This window comes from Physeter macrocephalus, chromosome 7, assembly GCF_002837175.3.
Source record: "Physeter macrocephalus isolate SW-GA chromosome 7, ASM283717v5, whole genome shotgun sequence".
In the NCBI taxonomy this organism is placed as follows: Eukaryota; Metazoa; Chordata; class Mammalia; order Artiodactyla; family Physeteridae; genus Physeter; species Physeter macrocephalus.
In genome coordinates this window covers 29555000-29578791 of record NC_041220.1, presented here as the reverse complement: position 1 = coordinate 29578791, position 23792 = coordinate 29555000, and the positions used below count along the sequence as shown (strand labels likewise).

At 40.0% G+C, this 23792-nt stretch overlaps 2 protein-coding genes across 3 annotated transcripts in view; one reads left to right on the top strand and one right to left on the bottom strand.

Annotated features, from left to right (window-relative positions):
- PRMT9 (protein arginine methyltransferase 9) overlaps positions 1-20735 on the top strand; it is a 147750-nt gene extending 127015 nt beyond the window's left edge. Inside the window, exon 12 of one of the 2 annotated variants that reach the window (XM_055085913.1) lies at positions 20557-20735. The gene's annotated coding sequence lies outside the window, so the exon portion shown is untranslated. Of the gene's footprint in view, positions 1-10380; positions 11551-20556 lie in introns of those variants that run through there. The other variant, XM_055085914.1, reaches the window with a different exon arrangement.
- EDNRA (endothelin receptor type A) overlaps positions 2844-23792 on the bottom strand; it is a 64685-nt gene continuing 43736 nt past the window's right edge. The window contains exons 4-8 of the mRNA XM_007120212.4: positions 16016-16214; positions 11622-11774; positions 7067-7200; positions 6531-6639; positions 2844-4407 (exon numbers count right to left, since the gene is read on the bottom strand). Of these exons, the coding sequence (XP_007120274.1) occupies positions 4267-4407; positions 6531-6639; positions 7067-7200; positions 11622-11774; positions 16016-16214 (736 nt within the window). The 3' untranslated portion in view covers positions 2844-4266. The remainder of the gene's footprint in view (positions 4408-6530; positions 6640-7066; positions 7201-11621; positions 11775-16015; positions 16215-23792) is intronic.

The window sequence follows — 23792 nt, the reverse complement described above, 5'->3', positions numbered from 1 at the left end:
CTGAGCCTGCGCGTCCGGAGCCTGTGCTCCGCAACGGGAGAGGCCACAGCAGAGGGAGGCCCGCATACCACAAAAAAAAAAAAAAAAAAAAAAAAACTCTATTAATTTAAACAACAGCAATAAGAAGAGATAAATAAAAATAACTTAGATGAGATGTTCTTAGACCATGTGATTGTAAGCAACAGAAAACCAAATTTAAGTAACATGGGCACAAAGGTAAATGTGTTCGTTGGCTTACTCAAGCCACGGGAAAGCATCAGGGCAAACTAGACCCAGGGACTTAAATGTGCTTTTTCATCTCTGTTACAGTCTAGACTGACTTTCTTCACAATGTCCACCCTCCCAGGCTTGCAACAGTGAGAAAGGGCTCTTTCTTACTTTAGTTGTTAGTAGAAAACTCCCTAGGGGTTGCTGATCAGCCTAGCCCAGAAATGTGAACACCTATAGACCACTTATGGGGGTTGAGAGAGAGGCTCCAGTTAGAGTATGGTGTTTCCAAGGCTGGAAACAAGTAGGCATGTAGGATCTGATTGCAGTTATCCTGGCAAGATATGTTGGTGGCTCAGAAAAGGGAGGTGGGAGGTGTGTGTGTGTGGTGGTGGGAGAGAGAGAGAGAGAGAGAGGGAGGGAGAGGGAGAGTCAGATTCTGGAGATAGTGTGAGGATGCACCTGTCACAATTTATTGAGGAGTTGGGTATAAGCTGTGAGAGAAAGAAGTGGGACAGGACTTCAAGGCTTTTGTCCTGACACCTCAAAAGATGGGCTGTGATGGTTCATTTTCTGTGTAACTTGGCTGGGCTAAGGGACAGACACCCTGTAGCTAGGAATATATTCTTTCTGGGTGTGTCTGTGAGGGTGTTTGTGGAAGAGATTAGCATTTGAATCAGGAGACTGAGTAAAGCAGATCTGCTCTCACCAGCATGGGCAGGTATCACCCATCAGCAGACGGCCTGAAAAGAACAAAAGGAGGAGGAAGAATGAATTTCCTCTGTCTCTTCTTGGGCTGGGACATCCATCTTCTCCTGCCTGTGGACACTGGTGCTTCTGGTTCTCCGGCCTTTGGACCCTGGGACTTAACACCAGCGAGCTGTTCACGGTCCTCAGGCTTTTGACCTCAGACTGGGAGTTATACCAGCAGCTCCCTTGTTCTTCAGGCTTTAGGATTTGGACTGAATTATATTCCTGGCTTTCCTGGTTCTCTAGCTTGTAGATGGCACATCATGGCATACATATCTCAGCCTCCATAATCATGTGAGCCAATTCTCACAAAGAATCTTCTACGTATGTATGTATGTATGTATCTGTCTATCTGTCTATTCATCTATCAATCCTATTGGTTCTGTTTCTCTGGAGAACCTTGACTAATACATGAGCAGAGGAATATTACAGCAGCACAGGTTAGAAGGATATCAGGACCTTAGTTTGAGATATAGTAAGTCTATTAGTCATCCAGTTGGAAATGTCAAATAAGCAGTTGTATGTAGACGAGTCTTTCCTCCAGGTATCCACCTGACATATTGTTTATTGATCCTAATTGTTTATTGTCCAACTTCTTCTTCTAGAACACAAGCTCCATGAGAGCAGGCATTTTGCCTGTTTTGTTCCCTGCTATATCCCCAATACCTAGAAGAACTCCTGGTGCATAGTAGATGCTCAGTAAAATTTACAGGAAAGATGAAGGAAGGAAGGAATGGGAGAGTTAAGTGTTCAATACAGCAAAGTTGGTTGAGAGTAGAGTACAGTTAGGAAGCATCTGTTTGAAAGTAAAACTGCTTACCTGGCTATTACTAGGGAGAGGTTTGCAGTAGGTATTGTGTAACACACATTTCCTACATAGAACTATATACAAATGAAGAGACACCTGCAAGGCTTCTGTAAACTTTTATTTTATATTTATGGGCCACTGCCAGTGCAGGGCCTTGGCTTCTGGCTCATTTCTACAGATTTACTTGAAAAGATGTGATAAAGGTAGAAATTGGAAATATTCCTACTAGTCAACCACGGTCACTTACTGGTCCATAAACAAAATGCACATGGAAGCCTGTGTGGTTATTCAGAAATCTATGACTTTTTGAACTTGTAAAATGCATTTTTAATATGCAAGAGACAAAGCATCTTTAAAAAAAGACAACTGTCTAAACAAAATGGTGTGAACGTATGGCTTACATTATAAGGATATATCACTGCATGTGACACACCAGTGGGCTAATGGAATTTGACTGCTAACACGTAAAGGAGCCCTGCAATTGGATGGCTGGAACCTGATATCATTTTATACAAGACTGTGCTAAAATACAGCCCAAAGAATCAGCTGAGCTAATTTATTATCAGCAATCTTTCTGGCGAAGTCTGATAGAAACATCTGCCCACTTGTCAGTCTCATCACCACGCTGAGTTGGGAATTGGGACAATATAATACTTCAAATGTTAATGACTTTTGCTCCAGCACAGGAAAAAAATATAACCCCCAATATTGCTTTTTTCTAACCAACCGACCAATGAACCAAAACCCCATTGTCTACCCATGGCTCGTCCTTTTTCATGCTGCCTGCCACGTTCCATTTGTAATAGTAACACTGTCACAAGATTTATGAACACAGACAGATTAAAACTGACTGAGGCTGGTTGTCGAGAGGAACATCTACCTAGATTCCACTTAGAGTGTGTGCTTTGGCACAACTGCTGGGCATTAGTAATAGATTACGTGAAGTCCATACAACCGTCCCACCACATGCAAATACCACACCCACGAGTGCATTCCATAGAGACAATCACAGAAAAATTGGCTAAAAGAACTGTATGGTTGTTTATATATATATATATATATATATATATATATATATATATGTTTATATACACACAGTAAAAGATTTTCTGCTCTACTCACAGTCTGTAAACATCATGGAAAATGCCCAGCAGAAATCACTGTGGGCCTCTTGAAATGGTGACTATGTGAGGAGTTGGGGTGAGGGAGGTGTTAAGGTGCATACTGGAAATCCAGAGAACCTTAAGTTCATGGTGGCAATTATATTTCACTGACATGATAAACTCAGCTGGACTCTTTGAAATTATGTTTCCTGTATTCCTATATGAAAAAGGGAATGACCGAAAAAGTCTTACTGCCAGTTAACATTTTAAAAGCAATCAAGAGACTATGAGGTGATTTGTGTACATATATATGTATATATGTATGTACATTTGCATACATATACACACGTATACATGTTACTAAAACCAAAAATAAACCTCAGTGAAAATTTCCAAATCTAAAAATACTCAGTCCTTTTCTCCTGGCTGTGCTTTGGACTTCTGTGCATTGCACTGAAAGTCTTGAGCATAGTTAAATGACACATACATTTAAATTTTAGTATATGGTATTGATTTTACATAACATGCTTCCATTAAAAAAATTGGGCTTATGAAAAATAGAACTATTTCATTCAAGCATTATTTTTAAATTTAACATAAAAATATGCACAAGGTCTCCTGTAATGAAACACCATTAAAAAAGAAAATATAGATTCTGAAAAATTGTTTGAATAGCAGCTATTAAACTGCCATATGTGGATATCGGTCTGTGCTTTAAGTTCTTGTAAGCTCTTGCAGCTTGAGAATTTATGTTTTAAAAATAAGCCAGTGACATGAGAAACATTAACCTAATTGCTCACCTGAAGTCCATTTTATGTCTTCTTCTTTTTGGGGGGCAAAATATGTGTAAATAAGCTCAAATGATCATTTGTATAGGCAACTATGCAGTTAAAAAATACTGGCACTGAATGACATTTCAAATAAAGGAGACTTAAACCCATATCGTGTTTGGCCAAAAAAACAAAATTACTTTAAAAAAATAGAAAACCTTGTTATAATTTCTAAGCTTTTCATGGTGACCAGTTCTTACGGAACATTCTACAGAACCGCCACGAAAGCTAGCCACGTACTCGAAAACTCTATTTTCATGCAAAGATAGTATATATCTTTCTGGTTTAACTGAACAATCTCCTTTCCCCTGCCAACTCCCACCATTTTTTAGGGCTGAATATAACATGCAGAATATGTAAATTAGATAAATCACAGTAAGATTCATTGTATTTGTGGGTATAAACCAGTCAACCCTTCAGTGTTTTGGAAAACATTTTTCCAGGGGGTGGTACTGAGTCATGGGAGAAGGATGGAAGAAGAGATTTCTGGAGATGCAGTTGTTGTGTTGATTTGTTTTTTTTTCTCCAATAGGATTTGAAGTATATTGATGAATGTTCCTTAAGATGTTTAGTTTATACTGTCCTTATGGCTGCTCCTCTCTGTGTTATGGTTGTTTTGTTCATGGTTCTTCCATTGGATGCTTGTTCCGTTCATGGGGACTGAGGTCATCAGACTCTTGGACTGGTAACAGCAGCAGCAGAGGCAAGACTGGGAGAAAGAATAGACTCGAATTAAGACAAGGCCACCAGGGCTTCCCTGGTGGCACAGTGGTTAAGAATCCACCTGCCAATGCAGGGCACACGGGTTCAAGCCCTGGTCCGGGAAAGTCCCACATGCCGCGGAGCAACTAAGCCTGTGCGCCACAACTACTGAGCCTGTGCTCTAGAGCCCACGAGCCACAGCTACTGAAGCCTGCGCACCTAGAGCCCGTGCTCCGCAACAAGAGAGGTCACTGCAATGAGAAGCCCACGCACTGCAAAGAAGAGCAGCTCCCGCTCACCGCAACTAGAGAAAGCCCAGGGAGAAGTTAAACAGTTTATTCTAGTGCAAAGCAACAGATCCCTTGTTTCTTGTTTTAATTTATTCACCAAGTCAAAGAGGAAGGGAAGGCAGTGTTGGTGGAGGGAGAGTGTTCAATGATTTGGGGTGGGCATGGGTGGAAAGGGCTGGGAGGGTCCTGGCAGTTCATTTTCTTTTTTTTAAGTGTTTTTAAAAGTTATTTTTATTTAAAAAAATATCTACTTATTTGGTTGTGCTGGGTCTTAGTTGCGGCACACAGGATCTTTCAGTTGCGGCATGTGGGAACTAGTTCCCCGACCAGGGGTGGAACCCAGGCCCCCTGCATTGGGAGTGTGGAGCCTTAGCCACTGGACCACCAGGGAAGTCTCAGGCCTGGCATTTCTTCAGTGTGTACCACTTACTTGGCTCTCTGCATTGGCCACCTCAATTGATGCTCTTAACAGCTTTTGGGGGTAGGTGCTATTTTCCTCATTTTATGAATGAGAACAGGGAGGCTTAGAGAGGATAATAAGAGGCAGAACTGAACTTAGAACCCAGGACTCTCTCTACTGGGCTCTTTCCCCTGGGTATGCTGCCTTTTTATGAAGATCAGTCAAAACTGTGTTTAATGTCTGAGAGTTTGCATCTTGATTTTTTTCCCTTCCCCTCTAGTTAATATGTAAACTAATTAGAAACTGATATTAACTCCAGATTACATAATGTATTTGTTATGACCTACATTTTAGTCAGTCTTTCTTAGGGCAGAATCTTTCTTAGGGCATTTCATGACTTGTAAACATGACCCATTAGACTCCAAAAGTGTGGCAACAAGAACTTCCACACCAGGTTGCATCGATTTCTATGATTCTTTAAAAAAATATTTGTCTGTTTCCTTCTAGATTATAAGTTCCACAAGGGCAGTCGCTTGTGTTTTTCCTCTCTTCTATCCCTAATAATAAGAAACTCATACTGAGCACTCTGTGTTGTCTCACGCACTTAACATATATTAACCCACTGCATTCCACTTTATGAGACAGATATAGTGAGCATCTGATTTTACAGATGAGCAAACTGAGGAAGCAGGAGGGGTACCACTTGGAACTGATAAGACAGCTAGTGCAGAGCTGTGATCTAAATCAAGACTGTTGGCTTCCAGATCCTGCACCCTTGAACTCTATGCTGCTCTTTCTAATACATACCATAAACTGAAGTTAAACATCCTGGCCAAAGATAACAGAATCCAGTTAGGATTAACTCTATGCTAAAATCATTCTAGGAACTGGAAAAATGACACCTCAATAAGAAGTGCTTGGAGCTTCGGGAGGACATGGGTTGGCTTAGCTACAGGGAGCTGTGAAGAACAGAAGGAAACTGATTTCGAATTAAATTACATTAGTTCAGATTTCCAGAGCCATTAACATTTACTTTCCTTGAAAAGGCTATTGTTAAGTGTACTACTAAATAGCATTTAGCAAGGGATTTCTTAACAATGAGTTTATGTTTTGTTGAGATCATGAATAAGTTTTATCTATTCTGTTGGCCTAGAGCTCAAGTTGGATTATTTTTTTTTAAAGCAGGACACTAAATTGGCATGTTATTAAGTTAGCTCTTTTTGCTTTAACCTCTGAATATGTTGTTGTCGGAATAGATATTGCTTTTCTGTTATGCTGACCATTTGACCCTCTTTCTGGGTAACAAAAGGTGATTTTTCACTTCTCTACTGAAAAGTACAGCTAATGAAAGTGATATTTACAACTGGAATGAACCATGCCTATTGGTTACTTAATATACTCATTTGGTTGTTCTTAAAAAATGCTTGCAAAACGTCTTACCTGGAAACAATTTTTAAATTTCTTGCTCACAAAATATAGAGCTATTGGGTTTATACATGAATTCATGGTTGCCAAGTTAATACCGATGTAATCCATGAGCAGCAAGAAACTAGAGCAAAAGAAAATAGAGGACATAGATTAGACCATGTTTTCAAATCTGCTAACTAGCATTTATCTCTAGAATAAGCATATTTCTTGCCCAGAAGCCATTTCTTATAGGTGGCAGTCAGAATTTTTTTTAAAAAGTCCTTGTTTAAATGGTAATTTCAGTTCTGCAGAACATTTACACATATACCCAGCACTTGGTTAACCCAAACTATTATGCACAGCCCCAGGAGGGGAGCAGCAAAATTACTGATATGGCTTGTGCAAATTTTTGAGATCAGTTATGGGCTATGTCAGCTAAAGAAAAACAATCAACTTTGCAGTTTTAATTTTCAGGGCTATTGAGAATGTAGAGTAGGTGGTTTTGTAAAAGTCTTATCAATATGAAATCAGAGAAACTCCAATTTCCTCCTGAGTACAGAGGATCATACCTAAGTAATTCACACCGGTTCGTGTCCATTTCATCATACACGGTTTTCTTCAAAATACGGCTTAAATGAAGAGGGAACCAGCACAGAGCGAAAATTACGACCAAACAGAAAACTGTTTTTGCCACTTCTCGACGCTAAAGGAAAGTGAGAAAAAAAAAAAAAAGACAATAAGTTTAGTGTTTTTCTACTAGAGGAAAGAGCTACACAAAAGGAAGTAGTAAATTGGGGAAGAGTAACTCGAAGAAATGCCAGAGCAGCCTGCCCCTCACCATGACTCCACCTCTTCAAGATTTGGAGTCCAGGGAATTCCCTGGAGATCCAGTGTTTAGGACTCCGTGCTTCCACTGCAGGGGGCACAGGTTCCATCCCTGGTCGGGGAACTAAGATCCTTCATGCAGCACAGTGTGGCCAGAAAAAAAAAAGAAAAGAAAAGAAAAAGAAAACATTTGGAGTCCAATTTCTAAGCAAGGAGTTGCTAGTGATTCTTTTGGGGCAGCTGCCAGGAAGGATGTTGGTCTCAGGCTGGTCATCAGGGCCAAGACAGAGGTTCGATGGTGGACAGAGGTAGGGACTGGCTGGGGTTGGGCCAACACTGTGGCTGGGTCTGTGTGTGTGTGTGTGTGTGTATGTTTAATACGTGGGGTGAGGGTTAGTTAAAAGTCTCAATAGCAGTTAATTCACCAGCATTAATGACAGCATGGCAGTCAAAGTGACTGACCTCAGCATGATAAAAAATGGACAAATCTAGGGAATTCCCTGGTGGTCCAGTGGTTAGGATTGTGTGCTTTCACTGCCGAGGGCTGGGTTAAGTCTCTGGTTGGGGAACTAAGATCCCGCAAGCTGTGCAGCATGGGGGGTTAAAAAAAAAGGACAAGTCTGAAAAGATACTTGGAAAACAAAACAGGAGTAGGAAACAGAAAAGAAAAAGGAAGAACAACGTGTTTTCTCCATTTCTTGATCTTGGAGAAACCTGGCACTGGGATTTTTTTGCTTTTAAAATTCTTTCATTAATGACATGGACATGTAGTTTCCAAGGATATATTGTTTGCAAATAGAGGGATGAGGGTAAAGGATTATCAGCAATGACGATTAGAAAAACTGGGACATGTTGACCCTGGCTTGACTCCAATGGCAGGTTTACATGCTTTGGGGTCTGCATAGGATCAGCAAAACCATAGGTTAAGAATTATCTGCAACCAGTCATTTGTGTGCATTGTACTTGAGTATTACAGGGCATGTGTTTGGAAGCCCAACTGGGAATGTAAAATGCAACTTGTCTGTAACTGGAATCACTTAATGTCAAAATAAAACTGATTGAAAACAGGGTTTGGAAGGGTAATGCTGGTTCAACCCGAAGCATATAGTGTTAAGTATGGGAAGCCTACAATAAACCCACATGATTAATAGAGCCATTTAAAAAGATTTCAGGGCAGTTGTCACAAATTGTGGCTCTAGTCCCAAGAACTGGGAGTTCTTTAATCTTTCAGAGTTAGCTGGCTAGTTAGCTGGGCTATGGCTTCAGAGAATGTATAAACTGAACGATGATTGAGAGAAATAAAGGATTCCTCTATTTATTAATCTACAGGAATGGGGGATCATTTTGAAGGGCCAATTTTGTATACACAGAAAGACAGTGTGCCCAGAAAAATAGAAAAGCAGGGTATCGGGGAGAGGTTGCATCCCCTGTGCACATCCTCAAAGAGGATAACTTTTTTTTTGCGGTACGCGGGCCTCTCACTGTTGTGGCCTCTCCCTTCGCGGAGCACAGGCTCCGGACGCGCAGGCTCAGCGGCCATGGCTCACGGGCCCAGCCGCTCCGTGGCACGTGGGATCTTCCCGGACCGGGGCACGAACCCGTGTCCCCTGCATCGGCAGGCGGACTCTCAACCACTGCGCCACCAGGGAAGCCCCGAGGATAACTTTTTAAAAGGTAATATTAATACGTTGCCATGACAGTCTGATATTTGGTTAATCAATATCCATTCTTCTGTTTTCCTTACTATCAGTCAGATCCTTGATTTTGTCATGGCAGCACGGGAGCCTGGCCTCCTCATCCGCATAGTTCTTACCAATTACATTAAGTAGAAATCGTTGTGTGGAGTTTCTGGAAAAGCTACTTAAAAGTGGGGGATAGGACTTCCCTGGCGGTCCAGTGGTTAAGACTCTGCTCTTCCAGTGCATGGGGCACGGGTTCAATCCCTGGTCGGGGAATTAAGATCCCACATGCCGTGGGGCGTGGCCAAAAAAAAAAAAAGTGGGGTATACTCCTTTGGTGCACACACACTAATGTGATCTGTGTTCTTCCCTTTCTTGCTGCCTGGATAGAAGATATAATGGTAGAGCTATAGTGGCTGTCTTCCAATAAAAACGGAAAGGTCAGTACACCAGCAGAACCCTGGCTTCTGAGTCCCTTGACCGCTGAGCCAATGACATCTGAACTTCTTGCCATGGGAGAAAGATAAACCCCTACTTCGTCTACTCCCTGCTATTTTGGGTTTTCTGCTACCAGCATCCAAACACAATGCCTAACTGATAAAAGGTATTGTTGGTATAATGAAGAGAAATTTGAGAAAACCACACAAGAAGCAAGACCAAAAGCCATATTGGATGTTGGACAGGGTGTCAGGGTCTTTCACGCTGAGCTAGCTCCCCTGCCATCCCACTTGAAGGCCTTCCAGCCAGGCTTGCTCTCCTGCTGTTAGAACCTGCTCTAGCTTTGAGTGAGACACGAGGGGATGTCTATTGCATGGGGACCAAGTCTTGGGTTCTAATCTCCATTTGGTTGAGTCAATCTCTTAAAACACCTGTATAATAAGGGTAATGCCTGTCCAGCTTATCTCACAGGGTGTTTGGAGGAATCAAATACCAAAAGGGCATGGAAGTGCTCTTTAAAAACTTTTAAAAATGCTCTGAAAATGTGAAGCAGCAGCATCTTATTACTGCTTCCAATCGCCATTCAATTATTTTCAGAGCAGTTGCCACTCGTAGCTTAAATAGGCTCAATCGTGGTGCTAGTGCAAAATCAACATTTTAAAACACTGTCTTTCACAAATCTATTCTAATTGGTTATCTTCATTGCAGGAATGAGCCATAATAATTGCTTAATATGTTTCACATCTGGAGTACCTGAAACGTTCATGCCTGGATGATGTCATACTAAAGTTTCTCAAGATAATTTTCCTGTTAAATTGTAATAAAAGATAATAGCTACCATTTGTAGAGCATGTCAGATTTTATGAAGTATGTGCATGCACATTAATTCCTTTGATTGTCATAATAACACTGATTCATATATTATTATGTCCAATTTACAGATAGGGAGCTGACGCTCAAAAAAAATCAGTCCTCCAGCTGAAAAGTGTTGCCGATGAAGAATGATGCTTGTTGTGTGGTCATCGTACAGGGCAGGTGTCCAGGCTCCATCAACAACTCACGTTAACTTTTGGTGTGGCTCGTCGTCCTTATATACTTGTCTGTTGAAACCGAAAACTTACCCACAGTCCTAGTGTTACTCTTTGAATTAATATATATCAACATTTTCTGACTAAACTATGAGTTGGGTTCTATTAGACACCGCACATGCCTTAGGTCATCCCTTTGATGTATTATTATATACATCTCATTTAAAATTTTTAAGACTCAAAACTAAGTTGGTATTTGTACGGAAAAGTGCAGGTATTATTGTATACATTTTCTGAAGAACTAGAAGTTCAGAGAGATTAAGCAATTTGCCCAATGTCACAGAGCCAGCAAATATAAGCGTCACAGTTTTATCTGTTCTGTTTCCTGCCTGGGAAGGACCAAGAGCGTCCTAATGACACGTTCAGATTTCTTCTAGAACTTTGGGCCCTCCAAAATGTGGCTTCTTATGTACCCAATCCTGTTTCCTATCATGAGTCTTACCTTAGATGTTGCTCTAATGAGGTCCATCTTTTTTTGCAGCTCCCCAGATGCATGGTGCCCATGCTGTGTTCTACTAGACCCCTGTCCACCCACCTGAAATGCCCTCTGTCCTCTTCTTCTTCCCCATGGAACCCAGTTATCCTCCATGAACAGTTCAATCCCCCTCATACAATTTCTCCATGACTTTATCTCATATCCTCCTTGGCTTTCTATAGCAAAGGCTACGTTCTACCACGACTGGTGATTCTATTTTCCAATTATTTCATGTTTGTGTTTTATTTCCACAACAAGACTGCAAAGCCTGCCCGTGGAGAAAGTCATATACTTCTTTTTTTGTCCTGGCACAGTTCCAACCCCAGTTCAACGTACTGCTAATCACAAGCACGCACGGTTGATACACCCTTGGCAAAATAAATGAATAGTTTCTCTCTGTTTGGGCCCTGCCCACAGGGCCACCTGTCTCACAGGTCGGATCCCTGCTTCACAGAAGAAATGCCTAATACTCTAAAGAAAACAAGACGTACAGACAAACAAGACAGTATTTGTATTTTTAGGAAATCAGGCTAAATCTGCGAAATACAGTATCCATAGGCCTTTTGTTGTCGAGGACAAAACAGTCTTGGCCACATCTTCATGATCTTATTAGATTTACCTGTTTCAGGTGTTCACTGAGGGCAATTCTCAGGCTGCCGTTCCTTCTGTTTAACATCTCACAAGTCATGAGGGTGTAGAAGATCGCGGTGCACACCAGGGGCATGCAGAAGTAGAACCCAAACAGCCACCAGTCCTTAACATCTTGGTAGAACTGGAAAGAGAAGAGAAGGGAGAGAGGAAGAGGAGCATTATAATGAAAATTAGCTGTACGGCGCCTCTGGTGGCTTCCACATTTTCATGCTTGCAGATATGTTTGTATATTCATGCTCTCTGGTTGTGGTAATGGGCTTGGAGGTGGTAGTCAAAACAACTAAATTGGAGACTCCAGACATTATCTTGGCTTTATCATAGCACACAAAGAAATTGCATTAAAAACTATCCTGGCAAACAGCGCTATTCACCATAGCCAAGACATAGAAGCAACCTGAATGTCCATTGACAGATGACTGTACAATGGAATACTGCTCAGCCATAATAAGAATGAAATAATGCCATTTGCAGCAACAAGGATGGACCTAGAGATGATCATACTCAGTAGAGTAAGTCAGAAAGAGAAAGACAAATATCATATGATCTCACATGTGGAATCTAAAATATGATACAAATGAACTTCTCTATGAAACAGAAACAGATTCAGAGACATAGAGAACAGACTTGTGGTTATCAAGGGGGGCGAGGGAGGGATGGATTAGGAGTTTGGGGTTAGCAGATGCAAACTATTATATATAGAATGGATAAGCAGTAAGGTCCTACTGTATAGCACAGAGAACAATATTCAATATCCTGTGATAAAACATCATGGGAAAGAATGTGGAAAAGAATGTGTATATATGGATAACTGAATCACTTTGCTGTACAGCAGAAATTAACACAACATTGTAAATCGACTGTACTTCAATAAATAAATTTTAAAAATTATCCCAACAAAGATATTTTGAATAAACTGAAGTTGGTTTTAATTACACAGTGCAAGAGCCCTAATCAATAAAAAGAGTTCCCTTCCAAAGCTCATAAAGCATGATTTTGAGACATACAGACTCTTATCTTTGTTGGTTGGTGATTCTCAACATTTGGCTAGTGCCTGCTTTACTTCTGACTGTTGTGGTTAGGGTGTACTTAATGTGCCTATCTAGTTTGGAAACAGTGAGGGTTATGAATGGCTTATCTGTGGAGTTTCGGTTACTGGGAATTAACCCTTTGTCTGGTATGTCTGCTATGTGACCTCGCAGCCAGCCAGTTTGAGCCATCAGTAACTGTGCCCTTTCTCGCTCTCTTTTAATACTTAACCACCTGGAAACTATTGAGGCAGTGTAGCTTATCTGAAGGCATACTGAGCATTATCTCCCTGAGGACAGGATTTGTAAATACCAGGATTACTCAGTTTTATGTGTTCTTGAAAGAGAAACTATAATACCCAATAAAAATGGAAATTAGAAAATTACATCTAAATGCTTCGTCCCACTAAATTAATCACCAGCTTGGGAAGAAATGCTGTTCCTTTTCTTATGCTGTTTCTCCAGATTGTTTATTTACTAAGGATAATGCAGCCTCCTGTAATATCTCAGTTCCCACAGTAAAAAATAATCACACTGCTCTGTGAAACACTGGAGAGTTTCTGAATATAGAAAGAGGCCCAGTGGGCTGCATTTATAACATGTCTATTAAAATATTCTTTAAATGGTTCCTGAGGAAAAAAAGTTCTGGGCAGGGGTTCTTAAATATTTTTATGCCATAGATCGCCTTCTGGTGTAGACTATAATTCTTTCTGAGAATAATACTTTTATGTGCATGAAATAAAATATGTAAGATTACAATGGAAACCAATTACATCAAAACACAGAAATCAAAATAGGAAAAAGAAAGTTCTGATGTAGTAATATATGTGTTTATTAACAAATTAAATCACAGATCTAATGGTGGTTCTATCAGAATGTAGAAGCAATGATGAATGTAAATGATATTTCGAGATTATACAACTGTTATGTGGTATGAAATGTCTGTTATTTCTATTAGTGAAAAAATCATGGTACTGCTAAATACTACTGTGGTTTGTTGCCTACTTTCATATTAGAAGGAAATGATAAATTTCAGTTAGAAGTTAGTGAAAATAAACATGTAATTTCCTTTCCATTCAAGTTTACAAACCTCTGAATTCTAGCCTCAGGTTAAGTGCAGACTCCCAAAGGAGTTGGTTTATTCAAATCTGTTTATACAGATATTTTCCTATTCACATCACACTGTAGAAAGGTTTTAGTGCTGAACTTTAAAAAACAAACAAAAAATCAGAAGGACTCTCTCTTCATTTAAGTGCAACACAAACACTCCTTGGAGGACCCCCTTCTTCTGGGTGCATTGCTGGCTGGGTGTGACTGCCTAGAAGCAGCTGCGGAGGGCCTGGAAGCTGACCCTACCTGGAGGGGACTGGATGGAGTTCCCTGCCCCTTCCATGGTAGAGGCCTGTCGAGAATGGGGTCACACATTTCTTTTGAACTGATGTCACCAGCAGGGGTATGGAGGGACCTCCCTCCAGTCTAGGTTAGAGCAAAGTTGAGGAGGAAAGAGTGGAAAAAGAGGGGGAATCACATTAGAAAAAGAGAACAGGAGGGGAAAGAGAATCCTAAAACTTTAGACTTGGAATGAAATCTTCAAAATCATCAGTTCAAACTCATACCCTATACTGCAACCCTCCGGGCACCCGCCAGCCACAACGCCCCCGCCAGCCTGAAGGGCAGCTACTCTTAGCTTCACCTCTAGAAAGGATATGCATCCTTGTGAAGAAACCCATTTCATTTTGTCCAGCTGGAATGGTCAGTAAGTTCCTCTTTTTTTTTTTTTTGGCCACACTGCGCGGCTTGCGGGATCTTAGTTCCTTGACCAGGGATTGAACCCGTGACTTCCATGAGTCCTAATCACTGGACCACCAGGAAATTCCCAGTGAGTTCCTTCTTATGTTGAGCCTCCTCTCTCTAATGTTTTAGTCAGGGTTTTCTAGATTGCTCATTCACACTGCCCAAATTCTGATAGCCTCCTACTGCTTTGCTTTTCACTGTGGAGGTTGACTTCATAAAAAAGTCAGTAGATCAGCAGAAGACTTTAATTTTAAGGTTGCTAGTTTGGCTGTGTTCATGAGCACTTTTAATTTTGAAACAAGAATTTCCAAGCAGGGTAACTGGTCAACTGTAAAACCACTAATTTTGTGAATTTTCCATGGAAGGAAAACATACCTTAAGATGTCTGTATATGATTAAATGTGGAATCTGAACTGCATGAAACTTACATCAAAGTACTAAATTATGCTGATTTAAGAGAAAGAGTTATTCTTGGTTTTCCTCCTCGTTCTACATGTGACTAGTTTTGCAGAGGAAATATGCATTTTAAATGAGTTTCCTAATACTCTCGGTTATGTAATTAAGCTTTTCAGAAACACTAATGCGGTCAGGTGTATTAAGCAACAATTGAATTTGTTACACTAAAATGCTTTTTTAAAAAGTTCTGCAAATTTATATTATTTGGGGCTTCCCTGGTGGCGCAGTGGTTAAGAATCCGCCTGCCAGTGCAGGGGACACGGGTTCGAGCCCTGGTGCAGGAAGATCCCACATGCCACGGAGCAACTAAGCCTGTGAGCCACAACTACTTAGCCCGCGAGCCGCAGCTACTGAGCCCGCGTGCCACAACTACTGAAGCCCACGCGCCGAGAGCCCATGCTCCACAGCAAGAGAAGCCACTGCAATGAGAAGCCCGTGCACCACAACGAAGAGTAGCCCCTGCTCTCTGCACCTAGAGAAAGCCCGTGTGCAGCAATGAAGACCCAATGCAGCCAAAAATAAATAAATAAATAAATATTTTTTAAAAAGAGAAAAGACTCCAAATAAAATTAAATTAAAATTTAAAAAAATTTATATTATTTATATATTAGACAGAATCTGTACTAACATAAGCACACATGAGAATGACTTCCTACTTTGAATTAGTAAATCTGTCTTTAAAAACTGTGCGAGCAATGCGCATTTCCCCAAGTAACATCAAATAAGCATCAGCGTGTCTGTCAGATGGAAATTGTGCTGTATTCCTTATTATCAAAACAAATAGCACTACATGCATACACATCAATCTCTCTTTCTTAGTAAATCTGTTTCAGAATTCTGAGTTGTTTGGTGCAGAGCAATAGTTGTGTCTACAGTTGTGCTGTAATACAAGAGTGAAAACAAAATAGTTGTTTTATTCAAGAAGCTAAGCCCTGGTTTAACATCTGCTTTTCATGCAATTAAAGAATATTTGACTGAACTAACAGAGTAAACTACACTCGGCAGTGTAGAGATATCAACAAATCTTGGTGATGGTAAATGAAGACCTTCTCCCCTCCCCGATTAATTTCCTTTAAACTTTTCATACCTCCATGAATTTTGACGTGGCATTGAGCATACAGGTTTTGTGCTGTTCACCCTTGTATTCAAAGGGCACCATGACGAAGCCGATTGCTTCGGGGATGGCCAGGATAAAAGAAAGGATCCAGATGGAGACAATCTCAATGGCTGTGACCAAGGGAATCCCAATTCCCTGAACACGACTCCAGGAGGCAACTGCTCTGTACCTAAAAAAAAAAGGGGGTGATGGCACCAAGTGGTTAGGAAATTTTAAGTTTATTTCAATTAAGTGAAAATTATAAATGCTGGAAAGATCCTTCCTTTGGCCAGTGACCAACCATTAGCTTTTTAGGAATTTTCTGTGAGTCCTGGTGTGAAAAACAAGTGGGGCTATTAAAAGTTATACCCATTTGGAGTTCAACTGGCTGGCAGGCCTGAGTCTGAGATCTTCACTTGGGGCCTATCGAAATCTCATGAGAGTTTAGGATGTGGCAGCAGAGATGGGTGTGCTATGTTTATTTAGCTGGGGGGGAAAATTGGATGATGGAAGGGGTAGTGAAAGCTGCTGGTACTTGTTATGGTAATGTCTCATTTCTGTTTCTAGATTAAAAAAACTTGAAATATTATCTATGAAGTGGATCTAGATATCCTTAAGTGAATAGTGACCATAGATATTCCATTGTTTTCTCCCTTCCTCTACCCTCAAAATATGATCACAGTGGGCTTGTACCGGGTGGCTGCTTTAGTAAATAAATATTTCTAATAATTATATTTGAAAATGTCAAAGAATAACTACATCTCTCCCATATGGCCCTGTGCTAGACTATATAAAACTGAGCTAAAGATAGCTTGGTTCCTAAACTTTAGGGTTTACAGTTAAATAGGAAACAATGGTTCATACAGAAGCATAGGATATAAATATAACTGAACAATCATGCCAATCAAAGCACTAACTGGCATTAAGAAATTGTGTTTGCCTTATATTTTACCTTAATATTTTATGATAATAATCACATTTAAATGTTAAGTCTAAAGAAAGTTTGGTTTCAGAAACGCTATGCTCTTTGACCTGAGGTGATGGTCTGGCGCTAACTGCTTTCAGACGTACTATTAAGAAGGGACCTGTGGTACAGTATTTTTGTGACTTCATTCTTGAAATTTTTGCTGCTGTTGTAATGGAAAGGAAACATTCTCTTTTAATAGCTTTCGTTAGATAGTGCCAGAAGAAGGCTGTAAAACAGACCAAGGCATTGAGACAGGTGCACATGGGTTTGCAGGCCAGGCAGCTTAATGGGAAAGGTTAGTCAGTAACGCCGAGGCAAGATACAAGCTACCCATAGCCCCCAAAATGAGCCCCTATCATTTATAGTTAGTGTTCTGTCTCAGTACAACCAAAAGGTACACCTGTGAAAACACAACTCCTAGGAATTATGCTACCTTGTTCTTCCCTGTAGATTAGAACCTATAGTTTTGGTATGCACGATGATGCCACGTGGCATATATACAGCACACTTTGCTGGAGAAATGTTTTGCAAAAGATTTTTAGGATAAATAAGATTGGTGTACAATAAGAATCTCTGAAAAAGTCCAGATTAGTTCAGAATGGAATAAAATACAGCTATGCAAGCAGACCAAGAAAATCCTTTTACGATGTAGCCAACATTGCATTTTAAAATTTATGGTTATTACCAGTGGGATGAAGACTGCTATATATTCTGCTTTCTATTTCTGTTTACTTTTCTTTGCTGCCTTATTAGACTGGCAGCCTGATGTCCAGTAAATGCTGAAAGGAACGGAGACAGAATGTCTATATCCCAAGGCTGTCAATGAGTTATATCTGTTTCTTCTCCCCTCCTCTTAGCAGGAAAGGTGATGTAAATAAAACACTTTATCTCTTAAGAGAGAAAGCCAGATTTCTTAGGCAGGATTGGAGATAGAAGGTGGTTTAGTAAGAAAATGTGATCTACGTGTTCTAATGATGAATATATTCACAGACCAGCTTCATTTTATAACGTGCCCATGAGTTCCCAGAATATGACATATCTATAATCCAATGTGAATTCAACATTTAAACATAAATAGAAGTAATTTTTAGTGCCTAGTTGAGCAAATGATTCATAATCAGTCTGCTCCTTCATTAACCCACATGACTGAGAACTGGAATATTTCCCATTTGTAATCACACTGATCTTGATAACATCTTCATGAGATGAGAAAACAACCATAAGAGTGATTAGAAGCACTCACTTGTGATGATGGAGGTGCAGAAAGGTGTGGAAAATAAGAAATACTGGACGTTCCCAAAATGATTTCTATTTGGGTGATGATGACACAACAGATAATACACAATATGTTCTCCTTACTAGGTGTGATTATGAACAGCCCGCCAACAAAAACTATTCCGGAAATAATCCCTCCTCTTCGAAATGCTTTCTTCACTTGGCTCTGACCACATTCTGCTAGTTTTCCTCCTGCTGATGGGATTGGCCACTCCATCTCATCTCCTTGGCTGGATGATGCCCACGCCTCAAATTCTTAGTGCTGGATTTCTCCTTAGTCCTCACACCTCTTTTCTTTTCTATCTACACCCTCTCTCTTTGTGATCTCATCTAGTCTCATGGCTTTAGTATCATTTAAACTCTCTCTATGCGGATAATTAATTCTCAAATTTATAACTCTAGCCTAGAGCCTCACCTCTAACTCTAGACTTGTGTATCCACCTGCCTACTTGAGGTTTCCACTCGGATATCTAATAGGCACTGAAACTCACCCAAACCAGACTCCTGGTCTTCTTCCTTGCCCCCTTCCTTGCCTTCTCTGTAGTCTTTACCATCTCAGGCCCAGAACTTTGAAGTTAGCCTTCCCTCCTCTTTTTCTCTTCCACCACACATCCAATTCTTTAGCAAACCTTGCAACCTCTTCCTTCAAAATGTATCCAGATGCAACCACTTCTCACCATCTCGCCAGTTACCACCTTCCTGGATTATTGTAATAGCTTCCTAACTGGTCTCCCTGTGTCCACTTCGCCCTCCTGCAGTTTGCCCTGAACACAGCAACCGGGGTGAGCCTGCTAAGATGTAAGCCAATCATGTCACCCCTCTGCTCAGATCCCCCAGTGGGTTCCCACCCCAATGGGAATGCCTACAGGTGTCCTCAGAGCTGCCTCCTCACTTCCTTGAGATCTTTACGCAATGGTGTCTTTTCACAGAGGCCTTCCCTGAATACCCATCTTAAAACTGCCAGATTCCCCTCCAGATGTACCCTGTCCCCCTCAGCCTGATTATTTTTCTCCATAGCACTTACTACTATGGGACCAATCAAATATTTTACTTATTTATTCTGTTTATGGTCTGTGTCCACCTCTCCCTCTTGAATATAAGCTCTGTAGGGCAGACATCTTGCATGTTGGTCACAAGACCTACAACAACAGGTGCTGAATAAATATCTGTTGAATTAAGAATCTTTCTTTGTTCGTTTCCTTACCATGCATTTGTCTTTATTGGCCAAAGCCAATATACATTCCAAAGAGTTTCTTATTTTTCAAGCCAGCCCTGAATTAGGCAACAGATAAAGAGCTAATACCTTCAGAATCCTAGAACACGATAATTTAAAACCAAGCAGGACCTCTGGGCTGATCTTTCTCCCTTTGTGTTCTCGTTGGGAACCTGAGGAGGGGTGTGTCACCAAGTCCTCTGCCTGGTCTCCAGTGAATGTGGGGCGCCTGGGCCAGGGCTCTGGTCTGCCAAGTCCCAGGGGAGACTTTTCCCATGACACCACCATGAACTCTGTCATACGACATGCCAAAATACAAGAATAAATTACATGTTTTGTTTATGTAAAGATGTTTGTTACTGTATATGTCTATAAATAGACTTTTACATCTTTTCAAGGCTAGAGGCATTTAATGCATGTCTTTGAATCTTTAAGGTATGATCTGGGAAACTCATTAAACGGAAAATAAATATTATTGAATGTACTTTAAAACAGTGTAAAAGAAAACTTCAATTCAAAAGATCACTTCAGCAAAATCTATTTTCATTTCTTCTTATTCTTTGCCCATTTCGATTCTCATAAATATAGTTTGAATATAATTATATTATAATCTTGTCAGTTACAATTTTGTTTTTGGCTTTATTTGCTTTTCATGTTTCTACATAGGCATGGCATTTATTAATTTCATGGCTACCCAGTATAACAAGATATTGATACAACTAACCTAAATCTTCCTCCCGTGGTCACATCATTTCTAGTGTTTCAAGGTTGTGAATAACATGCCTATAAATATGTTTGCACATACAGATTTTTTTTTCTTTTTGAATGATTTTCCTGGGTTAATTATCTTGAGTGAGATTACTAAATCAAGGGAATGAAAAAGTAGCTTAAGTACCTTTAAAAAATGTTTCTCCTAAGTGCCTGTCAATGCTTGCCTTCATTAAAATTTATTTTTCTTCAGTTTTGCCACTTCCATAAGGTAAAGTGGCACTTATATCTTTATGTCTGCACTTCTTTAATTGAGCAAACGTGACCCTTTGTAATGTTTGTTTATGATTTGTGTCTCCTATGTGTTAGGCAAACCAATTGCCATACAGAGGTTTGGGAGCAAAACGCCAGCAGGAAGAACTTTAAGGAGAAGCCAGGTGAAGTGGATTAAAAGATAGCTGCAGGAAGGAAACCATAAACAAGACGAAAAGACAACCCTCAGAATGGGAGAAAATATCTGCAGACGAAGCAACTGACAAAGGATTAATCTCCCAAATATACAGATAGCTCATGCAGCTCAGTATCAAAAAAACAAACAACCCAATCCAAAAGTGGACAGAAGACCTAAATAGACATTCCTCCATGCAGCTCAGTATCAAAAAAACAAACAACCCAATCCAAAAGTGGACAGAAGACCTAAATAGACATTTCTCCAAAGAAGATACACAGACTGCCAGCAAACACATGAAAGGATGCTCGACATCACTAATCATTAGAGAAATGCAAATCAAAACTACAATGAGCTATCACCTCACACGGTCAGAATGGCCATCATCAAAAAATCTATAAACAATAAAGGATAGAGAGGGTGTGGAGAAAAGGGAACCCTCTTGCACTGTTGGTGGGAATGTAAATTGATACAGCCACTAGGGTAAGCTGGGATGAAGTGAGAGAGTGGCATGGGCATATATACACTACCAAATGTAAAATAGCTAGTGGGAAGCAGCTGCATAGCACAGGGAGATCAGCTCGGTGCTTTGTGTCCACCTAGAGGGGTGGGTTAGGGAGGGTAGGAGGGAGACGCTAGAGGGAGGAGATATAGGGATATATGTATATGTATAGCTGATTCACTTTGTTATGCAGCAGCAACTAACACAACATTGTAAAGCAATTATACTTCAATAAAGATGTTAAAAAAAAAAAGATACCTGCAGAGAATGAAATAATGCCATTTGCAGCAACATGGATGGACCTAGAGATTACTAAGTGAAGTAAGTCAGAGAAAGACAAACATCATATGATATCATTTAGATGTGGAATCTAAAAAAAAATGATGCAAATGAATTTATTTACAAAACAGAGACAGACTCACAGACATAGAAAACGTATTTATGGTTACCAAAGGGGAAAGGGGGGAAAGGGATAATTTAGGAGCTGGGGATTAGCAGATACAAACTACTATATATAAAATATATAAACAACAAGGTCCTACTGTATAGCACAGGGAACTATATTCAATATCTTGTAATAACCTATAATGGAAAAGAATCTGAAAAAGAATATATATTTATATAGGTATAACTGAATCACCTTGCTCTACACCAGAAACTAACACAACATTATAAATCAACTATACTTCAACAACAAAAAAAGAAAAATTAATAATAATGAAAAAGAAAGATAGCTGCAGATATTTGGACATTTCTTCAGTTGGGTCCTTCATCTGGGCTGGCCTGTGGCTCCTTTGACCAGCTGGGTTTGTTATGCAGCAGCAACTAACACAACATTGTAAAGCAATTATACTTCAATAAAGATGTTAAAAAAAAAAAGATACCTGCAGAGAATGAAATAATGCCATTTGCAGCAACATGGATGGACCTAGAGATTACTAAGTGAAGTAAGTCAGAGAAAGACAAACATCATATGATATCATTTAGATGTGGAATCTAAAAAAAAATGATGCAAATGAATTTATTTACAAAACAGAGACAGACTCACAGACATAGAAAACGTATTTATGGTTACCAAAGGGGAAAGGGGGGAAAGGGATAATTTAGGAGCTGGGGATTAGCAGATACAAACTACTATATATAAAATATATAAACAACAAGGTCCTACTGTATAGCACAGGGAACTATATTCAATATCTTGTAATAACCTATAATGGAAAAGAATCTGAAAAAGAATATATATTTATATAGGTATAACTGAATCACCTTGCTCTACACCAGAAACTAACACAACATTATAAATCAACTATACTTCAACAACAAAAAAAGAAAAATTAATAATAATGAAAAAGAAAGATAGCTGCAGATATTTGGACATTTCTTCAGTTGGGTCCTTCATCTGGGCTGGCCTGTGGCTCCTTTGACCAGCTGGGCCCAGCTGGAATGATGCTTTGTCAGTTTCATGCCTCTGAATGGAGCAGCAGGTTCCACCCTGGAGCCCTGAGCCCGCTGGAGGGGTGTTGAACAGCCCTGGACTTCATGGAGAGGGAGATGGGCTCCGCTGAGCTCAGATGTCCAACTGTTCTTGCCAAGGGGCCAGTCATGTGAGTCTTGGACCCATGAAGCAAGCTCAGCGGCCAGCTGAAATCCACCGTGAGACCGCAGTCGAAGTAACAAGGAGCGGAAGAACCGCCCAAATTCCTGACCCACAACATGGTCAGATAATAAGAAAATGGTGGTGGTTCTAAACCACTAAGTTTGGGGGTAGTTTGTTATCAAAGAAAAATGAGGTAGCAAGATTAACCAGTCACCTGATCTTGACAATAGAAATAAGAGAAAAGAACGAATAACTATGTGCGACAGGGAACAGACCCCCAAATGAGATCCCAAGTTGCCCTACACCCAGCGTGAAAGGAAAAGCATAGCACCAGGAGAATAAGGAGAAACCAAGCCCAAGTCTAAGTAAAAATGAAGTTTTTTAGAAAATCACTTCCATGCTTTCTTGAGTTAGGATAAACCTTTGAGAATATCATAGAGACCACTAAGCAATTACTTGAAATGAGGGATGAAGAACTGGCTTTGAGTTTGAGGCAAATCAAAGTGCATTAGTAATGGATCCTTACAACTTGCCCAGGTATCTAATCACACATCATCTGGAGTAGTTGTTAAAAGAGTTATATCTTTTTACAGCCTCTTTCCCTAGGCAACTTTTAAGTACAATCTGGAGCTGTACCCAGACCTTTTTTTACTGGTCTGACCCCCATCAGTTTCTACTTTAAACATGACTGTTAACCTTACAAGGAATAGCATTGAATTCCTCTTCCCAATCCCTGCCCCTTCTTTTTTTCCCCCTGAAACAAACTCAGAGTAACTTGTAAAGCTTGTCACTTATGGCAGGTTAGAATACCTATTTGCACTATTGGTAATGGCTGGTTATTCATGTTTTGTTGGGAAAAATTCATTCATTTTAGAAGTATACTGCTTAACATTAGACAAAACTATTTCACTGATAAAGCTTGGATAGAGGTCAAAATCTGTTTCTAAATTTCCCCAGTCTTTTTCTGAAATTCCTGTTTTATCTTATTCTTAAGTAACTAATGATGTGAAATAAAAGTAAATAATAGATTTGAGGAAGAATTAGTGAAAAGCTTTAAT